This window comes from Cavia porcellus, unplaced genomic scaffold (genome assembly GCF_034190915.1).
Source record: "Cavia porcellus strain 051 isolate PalLab524CR breed Dunkin Hartley unplaced genomic scaffold, mCavPor4.1 scaffold_32, whole genome shotgun sequence".
Taxonomy (NCBI): Eukaryota; Metazoa; Chordata; class Mammalia; order Rodentia; family Caviidae; genus Cavia; species Cavia porcellus.
Genome location: NW_026947515.1, coordinates 22452350 through 22473595, shown reverse-complemented (window position 1 = coordinate 22473595; position 21246 = coordinate 22452350). Strand labels below are relative to the sequence as shown.

The 21246-nt window shown below is 46.6% G+C and overlaps 1 protein-coding gene, 2 long non-coding RNA genes and 2 other non-coding genes across 6 annotated transcripts; 4 read left to right on the top strand and 1 right to left on the bottom strand.

Annotated features, from left to right (window-relative positions):
* Positions 1-421: 421 nt before the first annotated feature.
* Prcd (photoreceptor disc component) lies at positions 422-10644 on the top strand. Of its 2 annotated transcripts, none has more exons than XM_004999625.4 (5): positions 422-1079; positions 1311-1391; positions 3962-4037; positions 4391-4450; positions 8640-10644. In XM_004999625.4, the coding sequence occupies exons 1-3, from the start codon at positions 1006-1008 to the stop codon at positions 3981-3983; spliced, it is 177 nt and encodes a 58-aa protein (XP_004999682.1). In that variant the 5' UTR covers positions 422-1005; the 3' UTR covers positions 3984-4037; positions 4391-4450; positions 8640-10644. The 2 variants fall into 2 exon arrangements, with proteins under 2 accessions (XP_004999682.1, XP_063098411.1); XM_063242341.1 differs by having other exon boundaries at positions 423-1079; positions 3966-4037.
* A 915-nt stretch (positions 10645-11559) lies between these two features.
* LOC134474409 (uncharacterized) lies at positions 11560-15543 on the bottom strand. Its single transcript, XR_010045262.1, has 2 exons — positions 15296-15543; positions 11560-14421 (listed from the first exon to the last, which is right to left on the bottom strand). It is a non-coding gene; the product is annotated as an uncharacterized LOC134474409 (long non-coding RNA).
* Positions 15544-15660: 117 nt separating this feature from the next.
* On the top strand, positions 15661-20590 carry LOC101788701 (uncharacterized). Its single transcript, XR_010045255.1, has 6 exons — positions 15661-15763; positions 16320-16484; positions 17004-17093; positions 18466-18557; positions 18681-18868; positions 20251-20590. It is a non-coding gene; the product is annotated as an uncharacterized LOC101788701 (long non-coding RNA).
* LOC111756753 (small nucleolar RNA R38) lies at positions 16852-16924 on the top strand. The gene has a single exon (XR_002791170.1). It is a non-coding gene; the product is annotated as a small nucleolar RNA R38 (small nucleolar RNA).
* Positions 18292-18370, top strand: LOC111756755 (small nucleolar RNA R38). The gene has a single exon (XR_002791172.1). It is a non-coding gene; the product is annotated as a small nucleolar RNA R38 (small nucleolar RNA).
* Positions 20591-21246: the final 656 nt, after the last annotated feature.

Here is a 21246-nt window from a genome sequence, read left to right as displayed (position 1 = left end):
CCTTGGCCTGTAGGATGGAAGTGTCCTGGCTGGACTGTGTCCTGGCCCCATGTTCCAGCCCCCCAAACTCCCCAATAGTTTCCCACAGTTGCTGTGGAAACTTCCCCAAGAGGTCCCCAGGATAAGGAAAGAAACCAGGAGAATCTTCATTCTTTCCACATTTCATAGATGTCTTATGCTATAGGAATTTATCTGAACCGTAGTCTGGTATACAATGTATAAGTTTATTCTTTATATGCAATTATATAAGGTAGTTATATAAGGTATAATTTCTATCTGCTTTATGAGTGCACACTTAAATTGTGCCTTTTCCTGGAGGGTAATCAGAAAAGTTTGGAGAAGGCTAACCAGGGGATGGAACCGGGCCAGCCCTTCACTCTGTGGCCGCCCTTGTCTTCCTACCCCATCATCCAATATCCTTTCCCTCTCCTCTTCTCCCGCTGCTGCCTCCGCTGTGACATCACTGCTCTCAGCTCATTACTGGAAGATGCTCGGTTTTTGTTTTTGTTTTTTTTTAATGTCTGCAGCCCCAGCAGCATCTCCTGAGGGTCTGTTCTTCCTTGAGGACCTGCAGGTTCCAATACCCCCAGTTCCTCTCTGCAGCTTTCCTAGATGCCTGCAACTCCCAAAGTGCTCCCTGGAGATCTTTCACAGGACCTCAGTCACTTGACTGCAGCTGCTTGTTTAACTGAACAGCTTACTGGGTTAGACTGGCAGCCCTTTGAGGACAGCCTAACTACTACCAAATCTGCACATGCTTGCCCTGAAAGGGGCTGATATGCCTGGCTACTAGAAGGGAAATTCTGGGTCCAGTGAGGTTAATCGGCCTGCACAAGGTCAAGGCTGCTGACCCTGCTAAGCAGCTTGAGCCTCCAAATCCTCCCCAGCAGGAGCTTCGGGACAGACACAGCCGGCAGTGGCTTGTGAGAGCCGGCCAGGGCCATTTGGTCCCTGGCCTGGGACCTTCTGCAGACTGGGCTTGAGGGGGGATGGGGCAGCTGAGCCATGTGCACCACCCTCTTCCTGCTGAGCACCTTGGCCATGCTCTGGCGCCGCCAATTTGCCAACCGGGTCGAACCGTGAGCAACTGACTGGGCTTTTGGGGTGGGGGCAGCCTGCTGGGTTATAGCCCAGCGAAGTGGGCAGTGCCTGCTTTGACCTCCAGTGGGCTGGCAGGGAAATTGCAGGCACCCCCTGGGAGGGTCGCTATCAGAGCCTCTGGCCCCAGGGCCCTAGGTGATTGGGCTGGAGGGCCAGGGCAGGGCTGGGCACTGCCCATAGCTTTCCTTGCCTGCTGTTTCTTCCCACAGAGAACCCAGTGGAGTGGACGGGGCAGTTATTATGGGCAGCAACTGCAGCAACTCCGACAAGGACCTCCAGCCCTCAGGCAGGTGAAGTGGAAGGGTCAGGGGAAGAGGAGGGAGGGTGCTGCCATGGAGGCTGTTGATGTGTGTGTGTGTGTGTGTGCGCGTGTGTGCATGCTCCGTGTATGGTCACCCTGCACGCCTGGCAGGCAGGCCAGATGTCTGTTTTCACTGGGTGGGAGAGGGGAGGAGAGTGTGAACCCCTGACCCAAAGCTGCACTGCCTCACTTCTCTAAGCAGTGTCTGTGGAGCCATCCCAGGAGTACCTTCTGTCAGAAGACTGGCACAGGAGAGCCGAGAGGGAGGAGGCAGAGGCAGTTTCGGGTTGCTTTGCTCACCGTCCATGCCCTTCCCTCCCCCTCTGTCTCCCTCTGCCCCCACCTGCTGCCTCAGCAGCTCCACTGCCTGAACCTACAGCAGGATTCGCTGTCCAGTTCCCAATAGAAGGTGCAGGAGGAGCATGACATCACCAGCATTGAGTGCCATTGGCTGGGCAGTCCCTGGGGCAGGAAACTGTCTCCAGTGGCCAAAAGTTAACTCTTCCCTAGGCTGAAGCCATGTGGCATTTAAGGCATTAAGCTGTGGGCACATCTAGATTGTTCTTCCCCCTACTCTTTGGTAGAGGCTCCCAAGCCCAACAAGACACTGAAGAAAATCAACTGATATCTACTAAGGACATTCGTATAAGGTGTTCTGTGTGTGCCTAGGGGCACACCTAGCATAGGAGACCTTTCTGAAGAGTGGTCTCTCACCCCTACTGAAACAGAGTGAAAGAAAAGGGGGCTGGACAAGGTGGCACATGCATGTAATCTTAGCACTTTAGGAAGCTGAGGCAGGAAGATTGCAAGTTCAAGCCCAGCCTGGGCAATTTAAAGAGTTACCTAGACAAAATGCAAAATGCGAAAAGGGCTGAGCATGTAGCTCAGTGCAGAGGCTCTGGGCTCAATCCCCAGTAAGGCAAAAAGAGACAAAAGAACCCTAAGGTATCGTCTGGTTCCAGGGTCACTGGCAGAAGGGTGTCGCCACCTAGAATGTCCTCAGGTGCTAGGTACAGTCAGCATGCATGCCTGTGCCCCTCTATGTCTCCCTCTGGGTGGAAGACCTGCCTGCATGCTGTCCCTCAGATGTGTAGAAACTGGCAAGAGACATAAAGAAGGATAAACTGGAGGCTTCTATCGGTAAATAGATGCAACTTGAGACCATACTCATAAATGAAATATATCAGACATACATGTGTAAAGATTGTATTGTCTCAGTAATGTGAGAAGCTGAAAGGAAATATATATATATATACATATACATATATATATAGCAGTGGAGTGTATATACATATATATATACATATATATACATATATATATATATGTATATATATATAGATAGATAGATAGAGAGAGAGAGAGAGAGAGAGAGTTGAGATAGTTATACTACTGATTTCTCTGAGTTCACTTAAGAGAAAGATATGTGCTGGTGTTGGACAACTGAATGCAGATGCCCTGTGCCCAGGGTGAATGATTTGGGGATATACCAGTGTTGCTCCCTGATTGTTGTTTTGAAATTGTAGGGTATTTTTCTCTTTGAAATAAAATGGATTTGAAAAAAATAAAGTAGCAAACGAGAGAGTACTCATCTCAGTCCTGGAAATGTCCCACATTGGGACTGTCATAAGCCCGAGGTGCAAAGAGGCATTTTGGAGACACCTTCCTGACTCCACCGCCAGCTAAGATCATCCTGAGAGTGGCTGGCTGTGAGAGTAATTAAACAAGTTGACATAAGTAAAATGACTGTCCCTACCCTCACCCACAGGAAGCGTTCAGATGATGGCGGGCTCTCACCATTGAGTTCCGCTGTGGACTTTAAATTCTGTTTTCTTTCTTACTGCAAAACTTTCAATAATTTATATAGCCCTTTTACTTCTTGTAAACAGCAGCAAAGTGGCTGGGGATTTCTGTGAAGATACAGAGTAACTGCTAGGTTATTGTTCTTGTTTTATACTCAGTCAGTGCTTTATTCTTCCCTGGAAGTTTCTCACATAGTCACTTAGAAGAGGGTTGGAGGACACGTGGGTTGTTTTTTTGTTTTGTTTTGTTTTTTTACATCTCTTGTTACTGGTTAAAGAAACGGAGGAACAGGAAGATTTGAAGGACATGGGGATGGCCCATCCAATCTGTGTGTGATGTGGAAGCATAAGGCCTCTGACTTTCAAGTGCACCCTCTTTTTGCCTGAAATGGGTCTGGCAGGAGCAGAAGGGGTGAATCTGCAGATCATCTGGCCAGGCCTGGCCGGGGTGACTTATCCAGAAGAAAGTAGTGCTATTAGCTCCTTGGGATCCAGTTATCTGGAAAAACTGCTCCGATATGGAGGAAACACTTGCTGATGGTGGCTGCCATAGAGGGCTGGCTAAACGTGGCATAGAGATAGAGATAAGATTTCTGCTTTCTAGCCGTAAGTAATAAATTCCAAATTGTTTCTTAGGTGCTCCTTCCCTCAGTATCCGAGTGAATGGCTAGGTATGGAGACGGGAGGAAGAAGACAGCCAGAAATGCGGGTTGTTCTCTCCATTCATTCTCTAACACCAATGTTTTCCTCCGCTTAGGGAGAAAGAGCCTCTGAAGTAAGCCTTCACTTCATCGGGCTGAGCTCGGCACTGGGGACTGTGATCAGCTGGCCAGGCAAGTAGGGCTGGGGTCAGGACAGAAGAAATAAATACTCAAGACCTGGCCACACCAGGCAGTCTTCAGCTCTCATGGTCACCAGTGGAGGCTGCGAGGAAGGATGGAATTGTTCGTTCAGCGCCATTGTGAGCTTGATTCATTGCAGGCCACAGCCAAAGGCTGGTGAGCAAGGAACCAGGTGCGGGATAGATGGTGACTGTTCTGGGCCCTGAGGATTCTGCTGGAGGGCTTCTAGCAAGAGGTGTACCCCTGGATGTCCCCTCTGAGATCTAGGCCTGTTCGTGGGTGTGGGAGAAGGCACTGACCTGTTGTAGCTCTTTCAGCTCATCTTCATTTGTCCCCTGATGCAGGAGCAAGCTGCAATGGGTGCAGAAGCCACTGGGGGACTAAGAGAAGCAGCAGTGGAGAAGGTAGGTACCTCCCTGTCAGCCCTGGATAGACTCAGGCTGTGGGGCTCCGAACTGCAGCCTGTGTGGGCCTGCAGAGAGGAATAGAGCTGCTTGCTGTTCCTGGGCTCCCTTTTGTTTGAGATCCGGGGCATTCTCAGAGGGGCAGAGGAACCTGAGAAGGTTAGAGAGAGGCACTTGCTGGGGTCCTCCAGGTTAATTGTGAGGCAGCCCAGCATCTCAGCCAAGAGGCAGGGCCAGGCCAGACAGTGAGGATCCAGGGGCAGAGGATATATATATGCTGGGCGTGGTGGCACATGCCTGTAATCCCAGCACTTGGGAGGCTGAGGCAAGAGGATCATTACAAGTCTGAGACCAGCCTGTACATAGTAAGCTCAAGTCCAGACTGAACTGCATAGGGAGATCCTGTTTCAAAACAAAAGAAGAGCTAAAGGGACAGAGGATAGCCCACATTTGTGACTCAAAGCTTCCATTTTTCTCCAGTTCATTCCTCACAATAGCCCATGGGGACTGCATTTCATAAGTGAGGGAAAAGAGGGAGATTCCGTAATTTGCCTAATGTCACCTAAACTGTTAAATGAGGGACCCAAGATTCACTTTGAGGCTGCAGAACCTAACCTAGTCAGCAGCTGCTTGGTAGAAGGGGAAGTCTATTAGCTCAGGTCATTGTGTGATGGCCCCGGAGCCGTCCTGTTAGGCCAAGCTGTGTCCAGGGCTGTGTTGGTGTCTGTTTGCCATGGTGCCCCCATTTTGGGTGGCACTGTCCTCTCCCTCCTCCCCAGAGCTCACCCCGTCATTTGGCTGCTCATCAGTGAGAAAGGCCTGCTGGGACTGTGACACGTCTGCCTGCAGCTGGGTGGGAGCAGTCGCCAGCTGGTCTCCTGAATGTTTTCTGTGCGTGTGCGTGTGCATGCGTGTTCCAAGCAGGCTGTAGCGTGTGGGAAGGGGAAAAGCATGACGCTTGTTTTTATCAATGTACTGACTGCTCAGTCATGGTGGTGGCCTCCTTCACCCCCAGCGGCTCTGCCATTTCTCTTTCCTTACAGTCCTGCCCTGCCCCATCCCTAGCAAAGATGAAAGCAGATTTCCGCTGGCTCACAAATCCAGGCACAGACCCTGCAGGCAGCTGCACCCAAAGGCCTCACAGCCATTAATCTTCAAAAGCCCCGCCCTGGCCCTCACTCAGGCATCTCTGCTCTCCATCCAGCCCCCCACTACTGGCCCAGCAGCGACCTCTGCCCGGCTGGCCTCTGCGCTTGACTTTCAAGCAGCCCGAGGTGGAAAGTTCTCTAGGCAGCAGCACCCAGCCAGGGCTCCACCTCTGAGGGGAGGCAGTGGGAGATGCAGCAGCTGAGAGAGGACTCACTCTGAGGCTGAGGGAGGAGGCCAGAGCCTGAGATGCAGCAGAACCTCCGTGGGAGCCTCTCAAAGTAGGGCAGGGAGGAGGCAGGGCAAGGTCGCACCAGGGAAAGGAGCCTGCTAGAGCCAGTGCACCCACCTGACCTGGGCCATGAGCCTGTGGTCACCTGTCTCAGCTCCTGTCAGCCTGTCTTTCTCCGGGGAGGCCGGAGCTTTCCTGGTGACAGGACTGTCAGGCTGAGGGCCAGAGGGCTCTGCTCCCAGGACACCACGCCCCCCAGGGTTTCTGATCCCATTCTCACGTCATTCTCTCATCTATTTGCTGTGTTCCTGTCACCTCATCTTTGCCTCTGTTCTGTGCCATCTCTAGGTTGCCCGCCTCCACCCAATGGTCTGAGAAACTGTCAGACCAAGGTCATGGCGCAGGTACACAGGACTGGCTACAGGCCCAGGCCCACTTCCACAGGGCAGCACTCCTGGCAGCACCAAGGAGAGTGGGCAACAGAGAAGGAGGCAATGGCAGTGAGGAATGTGGCTGCCAGGGCCTGGCAGCTGGGGTGCCATGTGGGCTGGGAAGGAGGGGCTCTCCCCCCTAGAGAGCAGGCTGGCTTTGGTGGGAGCAGATTGTGTTTACACCTTCCCCGCACACCCAGCCCACGTGCGCCTCTTATTCCCAGGGCCTCTCCCACCCCTGGGTTCTCTGCGAAATCTGCACATTTGCAGCTTCTGTTGCAGAGCTGCCTCCCTCGGGGAGAATACCTTCTACCGGGCGCTCCGGGACCAGGTATCCCTCCTTAGCCCACTAGTGCACACTACAGGGTGGGTGTGAAGCCTGGGAAATCTCTCAAATTGTGGCCACGACACTGTCCACAGAGAGTGAATTCTTTCTCTCCCCATTTCCTTAGAATCACTGCTCGGAAATGGGAGCAGAAATGCTTAGGGGCTTGGCAGAAACAGAGCTCAGGGCAACTAGAGAGACAGTTGAGGCGAAGAGCTGGCTTAGCCATGTCTCAGGAGGTTGGCAATGAAGGAGCCAGGACCCTGCAGTCGGAGTACCTGGATCTGAATCTCCATTGAACCACCTTTGGGTGACCTTGGGTTTCTTACTGCATGTCTCTGTGCCCCAGTTTACTTCCATAAGATGGAGTTAGTAGCACTTATTTCTCAGTTGGTACGAAGGCTCAACAGTATACACAGTGATTAGCACACCTAATAGGTCCTCAATACATGCGAGCGGTACAGGTATCTAGGGATAGTAAATTAGCGCACAACTGTAGATTCAGAATAGTTGGTGTTCCTTCCTTCCTGCCCCATGGTCCTTCCTGCCTTGGCCATTCATACATACAATCACTGGGTGATGGGCAAGTACAAAGCAAACTAGAGGAGGACAGAGGGCACCCAGCGAGTCTGTACTGGCAAGGACCGCCTGGCCTCTGTGTGCCTAGCACTCCATCTCTACCTCCCTGGAGCTCTTGGTCTGGATATCTCCCTCCAACTGACTCTGCTTCCCAAGTGCATCTTGGCTGCTGAGGAAGACAGGCATCATTCGCCCTTGTGCTCTTTCCTCTCCATCTGAATGCTAATCTTTCTGCTGGCCAGAGCCTGAGTGACACGGAAGAGGCTGCTCAGAGCTGCAGGGTGGCCAAGGGCGGCAGCTGGAGCAGGGAGGTGCTATTGTCTGCTCCTTCTGTGGCTGGCACACAGGGCTGCTGCCAGTCTCTCTTGGAGATTGGAACATGACCAGAGAGCTAATGAGGTGGCGGAAAGGAGCAAGGAGGTGGCTATGGCAGCTGTGGCAGCTGCTGCTGTCCTGGTCAACCTGGGGAACAGATAGGGCTTTGGGGGAGCACCTGTCCATCTTGAACATCTGGTGTGTGTCTGTGTGCAGAAGTGTCCTGAGTAAAGGTGTATGCCAGAGGCCCTGGCTCAAGCCTACATGGCCAAGGCCTGGAGCCCAATTTGAGGTAGGCAAATGCAAGAGCCAGGCACCCCGCTGAACACCCACGGGCGCCTCACTGTCAGGAAGAAGCCTGAGCCCTTGAGCTATAGGGAAGTAATGCTGCTTTGGAAGCCACAAAACAAAGAGAATAGCAAAATGGCCTACACAGAGACTTACATTAATATAATGATAGTAACCTTAATAATGCTATTAATAAATTAAAAAATAATGCTATTAATAATGGCTAACATGGATCAAACATTTTTATGTGCTAGGCACTGTGCCCAGTACCTTATTTACAGGCACTAGCTCATTTATGAGACAGGAATGGTTGTTACCTTCATTTACCCAGGGAAGTGATGGTCATAGAACCTGCTCAAGGTCACTCACAGCTAGCAGTAAAGCCAGGCCTGCACCTGGGAAGTCTGATGGCAAAACTTGGGGCAGAGAGGACCAGAGTCTGGGGTTGGTGAGGAAATTCCCAGATGTGCCTATGTACACAGATACAAACACTGGAGCCTGGGCCAGCCCTGGACATGTCTTTTGTTGGGGTCAGGGTTGCCAAGGTTATTCCTGCTATCTCTTCAGGGACACATAAAGCAAGGGCAACCAGGCGCTGGGACCCGGAAAGGCCAGTTCTTGCCTGCCAGCTGAGGGATGTGAAGAGCTGCCTGCTTAGGATCCATCAGTGGCCCCTGGCAGGGATGAGACAGCAAGGTCATGGCTCACAGTCATTGTCACTGCTTCCTGCAAGCAGGGGCAGGACCCTGGGGAGAAGAGAGAAAGGCAGCCAGCAGCCCAGCTGGAGCGGGGTGTGTGTGTGGTGTGTGTGTGTGTGTGTGTGTGTGTGTGTGTGTGAGCAGCAGACTGATTTGACCTGTTTGTGTTCTCCAGGGGAGGATGCAGGGAGAGACCAAAGAGGCGGCTTCAAGAGGGATTCAGGACAAACTGGAAACAAGTCCTTTCACTGAAGGACCACTGACCCTCTCTGTGTGATGCATGTGCCCCCTAGTGGGGGTTAAGACTAGACAGTGGCTAAGAAAATTACAAAGAAACAAAACAAAAGACATTTTCTGAGCCTATGAGCTAGGGAGGAAGTACCAGTCCTGTCCCTATGTGAACACACACACACACACACACACACACACACACACACACACAAACACACACACACACAGAGTTAATGCATGCAGAAGCCACATGAACTAAGCATTAAAAGAAATTCATGTATTCCTTTGCTTTTTTACTTACAAGTGTGTATTGGGAGCCTACAATGTACACACCCCATGCCAGGTGTTGTGAGTAATATGGTAATACAGTCTGCATCACACCCTGACTTGCACAAATGCATGCAAAGACCTGGCCTGGGAAGCCTAGTTCCTCCAGCAAGCCCTATCTGCTTGTGTAACCTTTTAGTTTTCTAGATCTCAGTTTTCCCCATTCAGTAATCATGTGTTGAAACTAGGCGGGCTGGTGCTCAGATTTAAAGAACTAATGCCCTCCTCAGGAAAAGGATCACTGAGTAAAATGAAGGGAGGGGCCAGATGACCTCAGGGTCCCCACAGATTGTCCTCATCCAGAGAGACTGTGTCTGGAGGCGCCGAGCAAGCTTACTGCGTGACGAACATTTACGCAGTGTTTGTACCAGGCGCTCTGGATACAAAAATGGATTAAGACCTTCTGCCACAACCAACCAGGAAGCTGCACAAAATATAAGAAACAGACACCTGACAACAGGCAACACACACGACAACGTCCCCACGACTGCCTTGGCCTCTGTACCGCAGAGACAATTCCCTGCTACTCATAAAGATATCCAGCAGACCAATGGAAGCCAAGAGCAGCAACAAAGCTGTCTTTCTGGAGAAAAGAAAGTAGGATACAGAAGGCACTAACAATAGGAGAAAAACTCACGGACTTTATCAAAGGTAAACTTCTGCTCTTGGAAAGCATGGGAGAAAATATTTGCCAAATATCTCAGAATAGACTTGTATGCAGAATATATAAACTTTTTTTTACATTTCAATAATAGTAAGGCAGCACAATTTTTTAAAATGTAGGAGGAGCCACTATACCCAAAGTATACATATAATCAATGAACACACATAAGGATGCTTAGTATCATAAATTAGGGAAATGCAAGTCACAAGCACAATGAGATTCCACGACACACTACTAGAAGGGTTTAAGTTAAAAAGTGGCTGTAATAAGGTGAAAATATGGAGAAATTGTAATCCTATAATAAAACCATTTGGGAACTCAGTGTGATGTTCTCTTATAAACAAATCCAAGAGGAATAAGAATTTATGCCCATAAAAAGATTTTACAGAAATGTTCAAGCAGTTTTATTAACAATAGCTATTGTAGGAGCTGGGGATTTAGCTCAGCAGCATAAGTGCCTGCCTTGCAAGTGTGGGGTCATGAGTTCAATCCCCGGTACCACAACAACAAAAAACAATAGCTATTGTTAATAGCAACCAGCTATTGTTAATAACTAGAAGTAACCTATCTACCAGCATGTGAAGGAGTAAACAGGTGCATTAGTACAATACAACAATGCTCAGCAATAGACAGACATGAGTTACAGACATCAGCAAGAACATGTGTGCACTGAGAAGCCAGACACAAAAACAGCACCTCTTGTGGGATTTCGTTTATGAAATTCTGGGGCAGGCAAAACTAATGGATGGTGATAGCATGCCGAGCAGTGGTTACTGAGGGCCAAATGGAATGGGGCTGACTGTTACAGGGTCCCAAGGTACTCTTTGGGATGACGAAAAATGTTCGAGTTCATGTCTGGGATTATGCTTGCTGCACTCTAATGGCACATTTTGAGCGGATGTATTTTATTGACATATACTAGACCTCAATAAAGACGACAACACAGTTAAAACAAGAATAGAGACCCAGTCCTCATTTTGCTTATGGCCCAGCAGAAAAGCCAGACAGGAAAAAAACAATTCCAAAACTGATGGGGGTTGATGTGGCATCACGACCAAGACTGCACAGAGGAGGTGTTTATGAGCTAGACTTTGCTGAGCAGGGAAGAAAACAAGGGGAAGGGAACTTTAAGGTAAAGGGAACAAGTAAGGTGACACAACAGTCATGAGAAGACAGATTTCTGAGAATGGAAAGACATATCCAGGAAATAATCTTCAAATTTATTTTTCTAAATTTTTTTTTTGTGGGACTAAGGACTGAACTCAGGGCTTTCACACTGAGGTAGCTGCCCAGTCTTTTTTACACTGAGCTACATCCCAGGATCTCCATACATTGCTAAATTGCCCAGGCTGGGCTTGAATTTGTGATCCTCCACAAATTTGGGTAAGAATAATAAGCCTCAGCCTTCCACGGTCCCAGGATTCTAGGTGTGTACCACCTTGCCTGGTTTAAAATCCATTTTTAAAGTAACAGTTTTACTAAAGACAACAGTTTTGCAGAGCAGGTGAGTGAAATGCACTGCTTTTCTCTCTGAATACTACTGTAAGCTCAAAGAAATAATACACAACTCCAAGGTTTCTATTCTCAATAAATAAGAGGATACACATTGTTATATTTCTCCTCTTTCAGAAAGTTTAAACTACATTCACTGATCTAAGATTTTTTCACTGAACAGGATTTGTGGCAATGTTTCATAATCTTCTAGGAAGAAAAAAAACTCTGGTATGTTTTCATGATGCACTTTGTAGAGGAATGCACTGAAATCACGAGTCATGCAAAAATCTTCTGTTGTCATTACACAATATTTTAGGAAACATATCATGATGGTTATGTTAGTTTTCTGGTAACACAACAAAACACCTGGACAAGATAATTCACTTATTTTACTTTATTTTATTTTTGCTCACAGTTTAGAGGGTCCAGTCCAAGTCTGGAGGCACTTTGGGCCTTTGCTTTGGGCCTCTAGGAAGGCCATACATCATGGTGGATGGAGATGGCACAAACTGCTTAGCTCCTAAGCCAGGAGGTAGACAGGGAAGAAGAGACGGGGGTCCCCAAATCCCTTTTTAGGGCACACCCTCATCAACTAAGGACATCTCACTCAGCTTCACCCCCTACAGGTTCTATCACCTCCCAACGGGGCTACCCTAGGGGCCAACCTTTTAACATACAGACCTCTAGGGGACATTCAACATCCAAAGTAGAATAGTACTGTAACCTGTAGGCAAACCATTTTCTGTGTTTTGCCATAATTCATTATTTCAGGGTATTATTCTTATCTCTCCCACAAAATGTGGGAAGTAAAAATACCATTTTGGATGATTCTGACTCTAATGGACTGCCCAATTAAATTGACTTAAACAATACAGAGATTAATTTTTTAAATCTAACCTTTTTGTATATTCACAGAAACTAAGATGGCATTGCTCATAAGACACATCCTGCATTGAGAAATACTGAAATATAACAATATATCTCAATCAAAACAAGAGGGTCAGGATTTTAGGACCTGCTATTTCAGCAGTTCGAGGGCATCATCAAGGACTTGGATTTTTTTTTTTTTTTTACTCTTCGCCTTCATAGGCCCTTGGCTCTTGCTTTGAATGGATGCAGAATGGCCACAGCAGTCCCAAACACTGCAACTTCACAATGTCCCAAAGCCAGAAGAGAGGCTGTTATTTATTTATTTATTTTTTTATCGGTACCAGGGATGGAACTCACAAACGCCTGCTTGTAAGGCAGGGGCTTATGCCGCTGAGCTAAATCTCCAGCCCCAAGGCTGTTACTTTTAAAAAGAAGAAAAATTTCCCAGTCTTGGCCTGAATCACACTGCAGACAAGATGGGGGAAGAAAAGCTTGCAAAGTACAACTGCTCCAAGTGTCAACAGCTAGCTGCTGGTATATGACACATTCTCTTTTTAGTTCTTACTAGTGAAATTAAAGATTCTTTTCAGTGTTGAGGAATCAACTTCAGTAGTGCAAAGACCCTGTTTTCTATTTCTGTGGGTTTTAGATAGCATGTCTTAAATCCATCAGTGACTTCCAACACAGCAGACCACCTGACTAGCTTGTCCTTGGCATTTAGAGCCTGGGACCCTAACTAGCACCGGGGAGTCCTGCCCTGTTTGGTTTGTGATCTATTTCTGTCCCATGTTAATGAATACAGAACTGCATTACTCTTGTATAACAGCTGTGCAATAATTCCACTGTGTATAAAACTCAGACGTAGTGGTTCCCACTATCGATGCGTGCAGATGGGATCACAGTGAAAGCACTTCAGTCACAGCCAGTCTGTCCAGAGTGGCTGCTAGCTCTTTGAAGTCTCCCTCATTCTTTCTGGACTGCCTCTGCAGTTGTACCTCGAGTGCACTCAGGCACAGGGCCTCCAGTATTTTACTCCAGCTTCTTGGCCCCTGTCCAGCTGCCTGTGGCACCCCATCGATCTCAACAACACTGCCGTTCACCACAGTGCACTGCAGAGGATGCTGTGTCCCGGGACGGCCTTCAAGAGCCTGGATCTTTACAGTCTTTTCCAAATTATTATAGAAAGCTAGGTTAGGTAGAAATGTTATAGGCAGTCAGACAGGGCTAGGTGCTGGCAGAAGCCAGTGCAAAAGATAAGATATTACAGCTGTGGATAGAGGTGCGTTTGTTGAAGGCCAGGCTTCAAGACAAAGATGGAATGACTACACGTCCATTATTTCTCTGAGGGGTACACAATAATGATAGATATTTAAATAGCATCCATCACCTGGGTGGGGGACCAAGACCTTCTTGACTCATCCCTTCCATGACCTTTGCAGGTCCCCTCTTATTTCTTAGGCAGGAGTTGTCATTAACCTCAATAAATATTCCCTGCTGTTAATGTTTTTGACTCAGAATTCATTCTTCGACTTTGGGGAATATAAACTTGGCATATTGGACATCTAACAGGTTGGGAGTTAAAATCTTTCCCTTATATCATTTGGAGGTCATATGTCATTCCTATAACCAAATCACCTCCTGCAGACTCTCACCCGCATTCTTCCTGCTATGAAGGGGCTCAAAACAGTAAAGCAGATAATCAGCATTCTCTTTTAACTTCTGAATTGTCTCCAACCACCCATGCAAACCAAAAATTGTCTTCTGGGGCCAGAGATATAGCTCAATAGCAAGGTCCTGAGTTCAATTCCTGGTACCCACAAAAATAACCTTTTCCCTTCTCTTTTGCCCTTTGAAAGTTTTTACATATTAGATCAATTCATTTATGGTACAGAACAACTTAGTGCTGATGAAAGCATAAATTCCACAGGCTGGGATTAAATCCTGATTCTGCCAGTTACCAGTTGTGAGAAACGTAAGGCAAGTTCCTCCGTCTCTCAATGCTTCTGTTTCCTCTTCTATAAAATGGGCTAATGCTAGTACTTCACAGTGTGGTTGTAAGGTCTAAAGAGTTAACATACATAAAGTACTCAGTACAGTGGCCATCACCTAGTGCGTGCGCTAAGGTGTTAACTATCATTCTTACCTTAGCCACAGCAGATCACTTGCTCACTATAGCAGTTTCATAGCCAGCTTTTGAGAAATTTCTCCAAACTCTCCCAGCAAGTCTCAGAGGATGTACACTCTTCCTCAAATAATTTGTCATCAAGGGTAAAACAGAGAAAGCCAAAGGCCAAAGTTCCCGCTGGATGAATTAATGATGATTTGCTCAGTACTTACTGAGAGCAGAGACAGCCAAATACCAAACCTGGCACTGTGAGGAACAACAAAGAAAAAGAAATCTTTTTTTGCTCTTGAGTTTACAATCAAACTCTTGCTACATCACTTGCTTCCCATTGGATCAATATTCCCTGAATGACTATACTTGGAATCTTATTGTTGCCCATGGGGGAGGGGCAGAGAGAAAGAAATGTGGCAACTAGAAAATGCCCCCAACATATTACCACATACAGAAGAAAACAGGACTAAATGCCCCAGAGATCATTGTTAATGGGCTGATGGCAAAGAGAAGAGGGGAATGCAGAAAGGGATCTATGGACTTGCAGCAAATTTAAACTCATTTCAATTAGGTGCAAATTCTGGCCCTGACTTTTTTTTTACAGTGCTGGGGACAGGCCCTATCTTTGATATGGCAAGGGCTCTATCACTGAGCCACATTCTGGTCTGGATGTGTTTACTTTGCTTTTTTTTCCTCCCCTCACTCAACTAAGGGAACCTTGGCTGCTGTGGGGCTTCCAGCTCAGCTCATGGGTTAGATGGCCTTAGAGACACCCCGTGCCCTCTCACCCCAATTCTTCCTTCCCCTCCCTCTCATCCTACTTGCCTTTTCCTTCTCGGTTTCGCTCTCTTGCCTTCCTGGGGACTGGAACCCAAGGCTTTCGCCATGAGCTACATTTCATTTCCTTTTAAATTTTATTTTAAAACGTTGAGACGGGGTTTTACTAAATCGCTAGATTGCCCAGACCAGGCTCAAAGCTGTAATTCTCCGGCCACGGCCCCCAAGTGCTGAGATTACAGGCCTGCCCACCAATAGTTAGCTCAACTCAATTTTAAAAGCGCTCCACTGGGACGTCAAACGAATCCCCTGAGAAGCTCTTTCACTAACTCAACGAACCACCCCAAATTACCAAGGAAATCCAGCTGCGCCTCAGTTTTCTCCGCGGTTCCTGCTCCTTCCACCTTCGCCCTCTCAAACTCGCCCAGGTACTGTGTGCTAAGCTCTGCGACCTCCTGGTAGAAGTAACTTCCACCTTCTCCCCCGCACCTCGAACGGGGGATCAAACTCATGACCTTGCCCTAGTTCACCTTGGTTTTCAAACTGCTGTAGTTCTCCACAGACAGCCTTCCCACCCCTGACCCTCTGCTGCCCCTGGTGGCGGCCACCATTTTACCCTTTCTCCAAGTACCTTAGAGGTGAAGACTCAGCCGTCCCTCAGCGACGGTTGTTTTGGACTACACTTCCCATGAGCCCCTTCTCATCGCGAGATCTCCGGCGAGACTGCTGGGAAAACTTGCGCGCAGGCAGACTCTCGCGTTCTTTCCGAGGTCGACCTCGTGTGTGGAAGTCATGGCTGTTCGCCTGCGTGCCGAACCTGGTGAGCAACCTCAGGATTTGGGCGATGGTATAAGGTTGCGGAGATAGGAAAGTGGGTTTTTTTTTTTTTTTTCTAATACTCAGGGCCTCTTTCTCAGACCTGAAGTGGCAGTGACCAGCCCGATCTCCTTACAGAGTTGAGAGGGAGGGGGTTGAGCTTCTGGATGAGAAAATGCTTTCCAGAAAGTGAGGTTTTTGGCTTTGTTTTGTTTCTGTTTTTTGATTTTTTTTTGATTGGAGAAAACTGAAGCCAGTTTTTGGCATCGGAGAGCTTCTGGAAGACAGAGTCCTTGCACCCAGCGCGACCCAGTGCACCTCAAAGCCATTCCTAGTTAAGCATTTAAGCCTTGGGGCTTGGGGTCTCCCCAGCCCTCGCAGAGGCACTCTGATCGTGGCAGTTGTTAGTGTCATTATCTGGAGTAGTAATGTGTGAATACATAACACGAGCATGACCCAATTAGCCATTTTTGTTTAAGGACTACATTTATTTAATGAATGGCATTATAGATTCTGGAAATTCATGTCTTTTAATAACGAACCTTTTTTCTTCCCTGAAGACCCTTTGACTTCTGCAAAGGCGAGTTCAAAAGAAAAGGAGACTGTCTGGGATCTAAGTGTTCCCCAAGAAAGCAGAAATGGTGTAATGGTCTATCTGTGGTTTACATTTTGTTCTGAAGCTAAGTTCAACTGAATGCATGTATGCTGGTCTAAGTCCATTTAGGGTAAGAACTCTGCCCAGAATTTACCATTCTAATTCTTGAATGTTAAAAATGGAGGGTGGGTGCTGGTGTTGCTTGGGACCACTAGGTGTCACTGTTTAAATGAAGCCAATTTGAATACCACTGTGTAAAGGATGAAAAACGGAGGAGTTTGGCCTCACTATGTAGCCGGGGCGGGCCTCAAACTCCGCTGTGATCCTGCTGCCTCGACCCCCTGAGTGTTGGGATTGCAGGTGTGCGCCACCACCCCCAACCTTTTTTTTTTTTTTTAATTTGTTCTTTTGTAGCATCCAGAAATAAAGACCTGTGCACTGAAAAAACAAAACAAACAAAAAAACGGATGAGTTATGGTTGGCTTAGGAGTTAATGGTTGAGCTGAGGATGATTTAAAGTTATCCCTGTCTGAAATGCCATCTTGTGGAGTCCTGATTACTGAAGCTCAACTTTTAACCATGTTTTGAGAATAAATTCCTTAAAGGGAGTTCATGTTAGAGTGAAGTTTGTTTTCCTTGTACATTAAAGGTGCTGACTGTGGACTTTGAAAGAAATCATATGAAAATTCATCTTACAGTGTTGAGATGAAGGATCTTCATGATGAAATTGCCATAAATAGTAAGATTTTTAGCTATTTCATAGAATTCCATAGGTTATTGTCCGTCCCCTGTAAGTAATGGTTTGTTCAATTTGGAAATGGGTGAGTCACAATTGTGATGGCCTAGATTAGGGGAGTAGTACAAAATTATTTCTGTTTAGGTAGATTTTTCCCTCCACTTGGCTGTTATGTAAGTTATAAAACAGGCTTAAGGGAGTGGTCTTGCCCACAGTTACACAGTTGATGTTAGGTGAGATCTGTGGTTTAGAACTGTAGATGAGAGGGTGCTGCTCCTAGCACCTAGTAGGTACAGAATAACCTACAGCCTTGAAAGGTCCGTATTAGACTAAAGATCTAAGTACCAGCATTGGCCTGCTACCACATGATGCCATTAGTACCTCGTTTGCTTTTTTATTTGTAGTAACAGTGGTTTCCAAACCTGGTTATATGTCACAATCAACCTACAAAGTGTTGAAGTGTATGCATTCCTGGGCTACACTTAACTGCCACAGAGGAGAATGGCTTTACTTTGAAGCCCAATAACCAAGACCAGACATGTAGGAGCAATTAGTTGATCTGATCTGCATTTAGCTCAAGGATTTTATTATAGCAAGATTATAGCGCTGGCTATTTTTAAGTAGCTCTTGAGGCAGATCTCTAATCCTCTATTTTTAAAAAAACTGACAGCCCTGTGCTTGTTCTGCAGAGTAGTTTTATGTACTAGTGGATGCAGGAGAAGTGAATGACCTTTGTGTATAGTGTTGTCTCTTGGCAGGAGATGCAGTGGGTGCAGCTGGCCTTCATTAAGCTAGCTGAAGTGATGAGTGATCTGTACTATCCTGGGCATTTTACTGCCTGCTAGAATGCATTTTGCCTCCTGAGCTCTCAGACACTGCTGAGTGACCCTGTCTTAAGGATAGGCACTATTCATGTGCCAAGGGTGCAGACATTGGGTACATCTAGACATTAGATAGAAAGAAATAGCTTTCGCTAAAGAGGGAAAACATCTGAATAAAAGGTTTCAGGGGTTTAGCTCAGTCAACAAGCACCTGTCTGCCTAGCTAGTGTGAGGTTGATCCCCAACCCCCCCACACACACATTTTTTTTTTTTTACAGTAAAGGTTGGTTGAGAGTCACATGAGGAAAATAAATCACAATTTGTTAAGAAAAAATAGTTTGCATATATTCTTGGGAGTGTTGTCTGATGCAGAGTGGGAACTGAGTCTGTGATGATTAAAGTTATCCCTGTCTGAAGGCAAAGGCCTTTCTGTGTGGATTGTGGATCTCTGAAACTCAGCTTCCCATTTGCTTTCTATAAAATTCAGCAAGATTTTAAAAAGTACTGTGTATATCTTCTTAAGTAGGTGTTTTCACATATCTCGTCCTTGACAGGTACATTCTCGGTCTCAGTTTCTGAGGCTCAAAAAGGATCCTTGGGTAGCTGCACTTCGTTGGCGGGCCCGGACCCAAAATGTATCATTCATGTAAGCAGAGAAGGCCTGAGCAGCCTTGAGTGGAGTGTTAATTCTTTTTGCACGCCTTGCCCTGCTTTGAAGGCTGTGAAAATTGACTGGTAGACTTTAACCTAATTTTGTTTTTGTTTCTAGGTTGTTTTTTTTGTTTGTTTGTTTGTTTTTTTTGTATTTTTACCGGTACCAGGGATCGAACTCACGACCACAGACTTGCAAGGCATGCGCTTATGCCGCTGAGCTAAACCCCCAGCCCCGTTCCTAGGTATTTGTGATATGAGACAGTGCTGAACTGCTTTGCAGGCATGCGAGAGCTCCCGATAACTGTAAGTTTTGTGTCCCTAAGAAGCCCCCCAATCTATGATGGTTAATTATCCCTATCTGAAAATCTCAGCTGAAGGGAAATAATTCATTCTGTGGTTTAGGGGGTGGCTGCATCCTCCAAAGGAAGTTCAGGCTCTATCAGGGATGGAGCTTGTGGCTCAGGGAGTTGCGTGTGTCTGGCTGAGGCCCCCATTATAATATGTCCTTCTGGAGCTTAAAAGCCAAAGGTCTAGTTGGCTTGTTAATGCCAGTCCCTTGATTTATGCTCATTGTGGAATGAAAGAATTATTTGTCATGTATTTTGAGAAAATGAATGCTCTTTTGAAACTGATAGGGGAATGTATAATGCATGCCAGCTTGTGGCAGTGAGAATGGTTAATGACTGTCCTTGTGTTCAGAGCAATGTCCTGACATTTAGGAAAGAGGGTACCATGGCCCTGGCAGAGCTGTTTGGTTTCCAGGAGCTCCCATGTGTAGCTTACCTTCTGTCTGAATAGCATAGCTGGCCCAGAGCTGCTGCTTGGGTTCTAAAAACTGGCACATGAGCAGGAAAGAACCAAAGTGGTGATGGGGAAGACGGTGTCTTCTCACTTAAATGCCACACTTGAAATGGACACAGATTACCCCTCTTTCCTGTTGAGATCTGCAGCTGTTTGTAGGCTCCTTGCATTTAAGGTCCTTTTTTCCCCCTACTTTCTTTGAAGGATTTGGGGTGAGATTTGATGAGCTTGGGCACTGACTGCAGTAGCTTATAACTTGAAAATAAAGCAAAGTAAATTGGCGGGTTAGCAAAATGAGAAAGCTCATTGTCATCATTGACTGCTTCTGAGAGCAAGCGTGATTGTTCTGTTGGGCGCAAGTAAACCCTAAGGTTCATGTTCAGAGTGAGTTAAATATAAATATCTGTGCTGCTTACTGGGAATTACTTTTTCTTACCACTTGGCAAAAACTTTACCCTTAGATGCCATCCTTAAAACTTGTCATCTTGGACCTTCCCCACCCTGCACTGAAGCTTTTGATCCTGCCCAGTTGTGGTCTCAACACACACATAAATAATGTCCATAAATAAAGGTTACATTGAGTCCTAGACTGATGGCCCTTTTTTTTTTTTTGCTCCTAAATTATCTCTTACATTTTTCAGCTAGGCCATGGTAGTACTTGCCTATAATCTCAGCACGCTGGGAGTCTCAGGCAGAACACCAAATTCAAGCCTAACCTGGGTAATTTACAGACCCTTTTTCAAAGTGAATGTCTAGAGATACAGTTTTCAGTTCAGTGCAGTGCAGAGGCCCTGGGTTTAACCACTACTAACACCAAAAAAAAAATTAGCTTCTGTTTTGAGTCCCTTAGTTGGTTGTTTACTGCCTGTTCTTTTGTTTTACAGGGTCTCTCCCAGTGACGTTGGACCATATCACGCAGACCTGTTTCTCTCGATGTCTATAAAACCATTTCCCCAAAAGGGACTTAAGGTTATAGTTCTTTGGGTTTTATCTAAGAAATCTTTGACCGTTAGTGAAGTTAAGAGTGTGAGAACATTGAGAATCCTGTTAAGGTGGCATAATCTCCCATACAGGAGGGACTGCAGAGATTGTACATTGAAATTGACATGTGTATACTCTGTTGGGAGCCTAATAGGACAATGTGTTTAGCTTGGGGAAGACTTTCTAGGTGGGTTTTTTAAACTTCAAAGCACAAATAAAGGTTTTTTTTTTTTTTTTAATTGACTCACTGCCTGGTTGGTTACTTGTTCTTTGACATTTGGAAAACACATTCTTAGGATTTTTGCAGGATAATAACCCTAATTATAGACTTTGATATTTTCTGTTTTCATAGTTGCCTGCTAATTCGTAGCCCCACTAATGCTACCCACAAACATTGTGTTTGCTTTTACTTCAAATTTAAAGAAGTGCTGTGTTCCTGGCACTTGCAGTTTTGATGGGGCAGGTAAACAAAATGTCAAAGCACTGGTGGAATAGCTGGCGATAGGGCTTCCCTGTCACTGTATGATGGGATGGGGTTCCAGGGATCTTTAATAGCAGCTGTGCTGACTGCCTTCTAAATGTCCCGGAGATGGGGGACTCTGTCCCAGTACCAGTAACTGAAGAGTTGTGGTTTCCCACGTGTCTGATTCCCAGTCTCTGGAACGCTGTAAGCTTTCCCAAGTAGCTGTGTTAATATTTAAAGCCCAGGGTTCATTCCAATGATCAGATGTCTCTGGGTTTCTAAAGTTCTGTTAAGTGTCTGATGACTGAGTTCATCCTCATATCTCCTAAGAGATGACGGAATCAGCCTTCTACAACCATGGAGTCAGAGGCTGGTTCCCAGGCCCTGGTAAATTGGCCCATGTGGGTAGGTATTACCTTGGGAAGTCCACTCACCT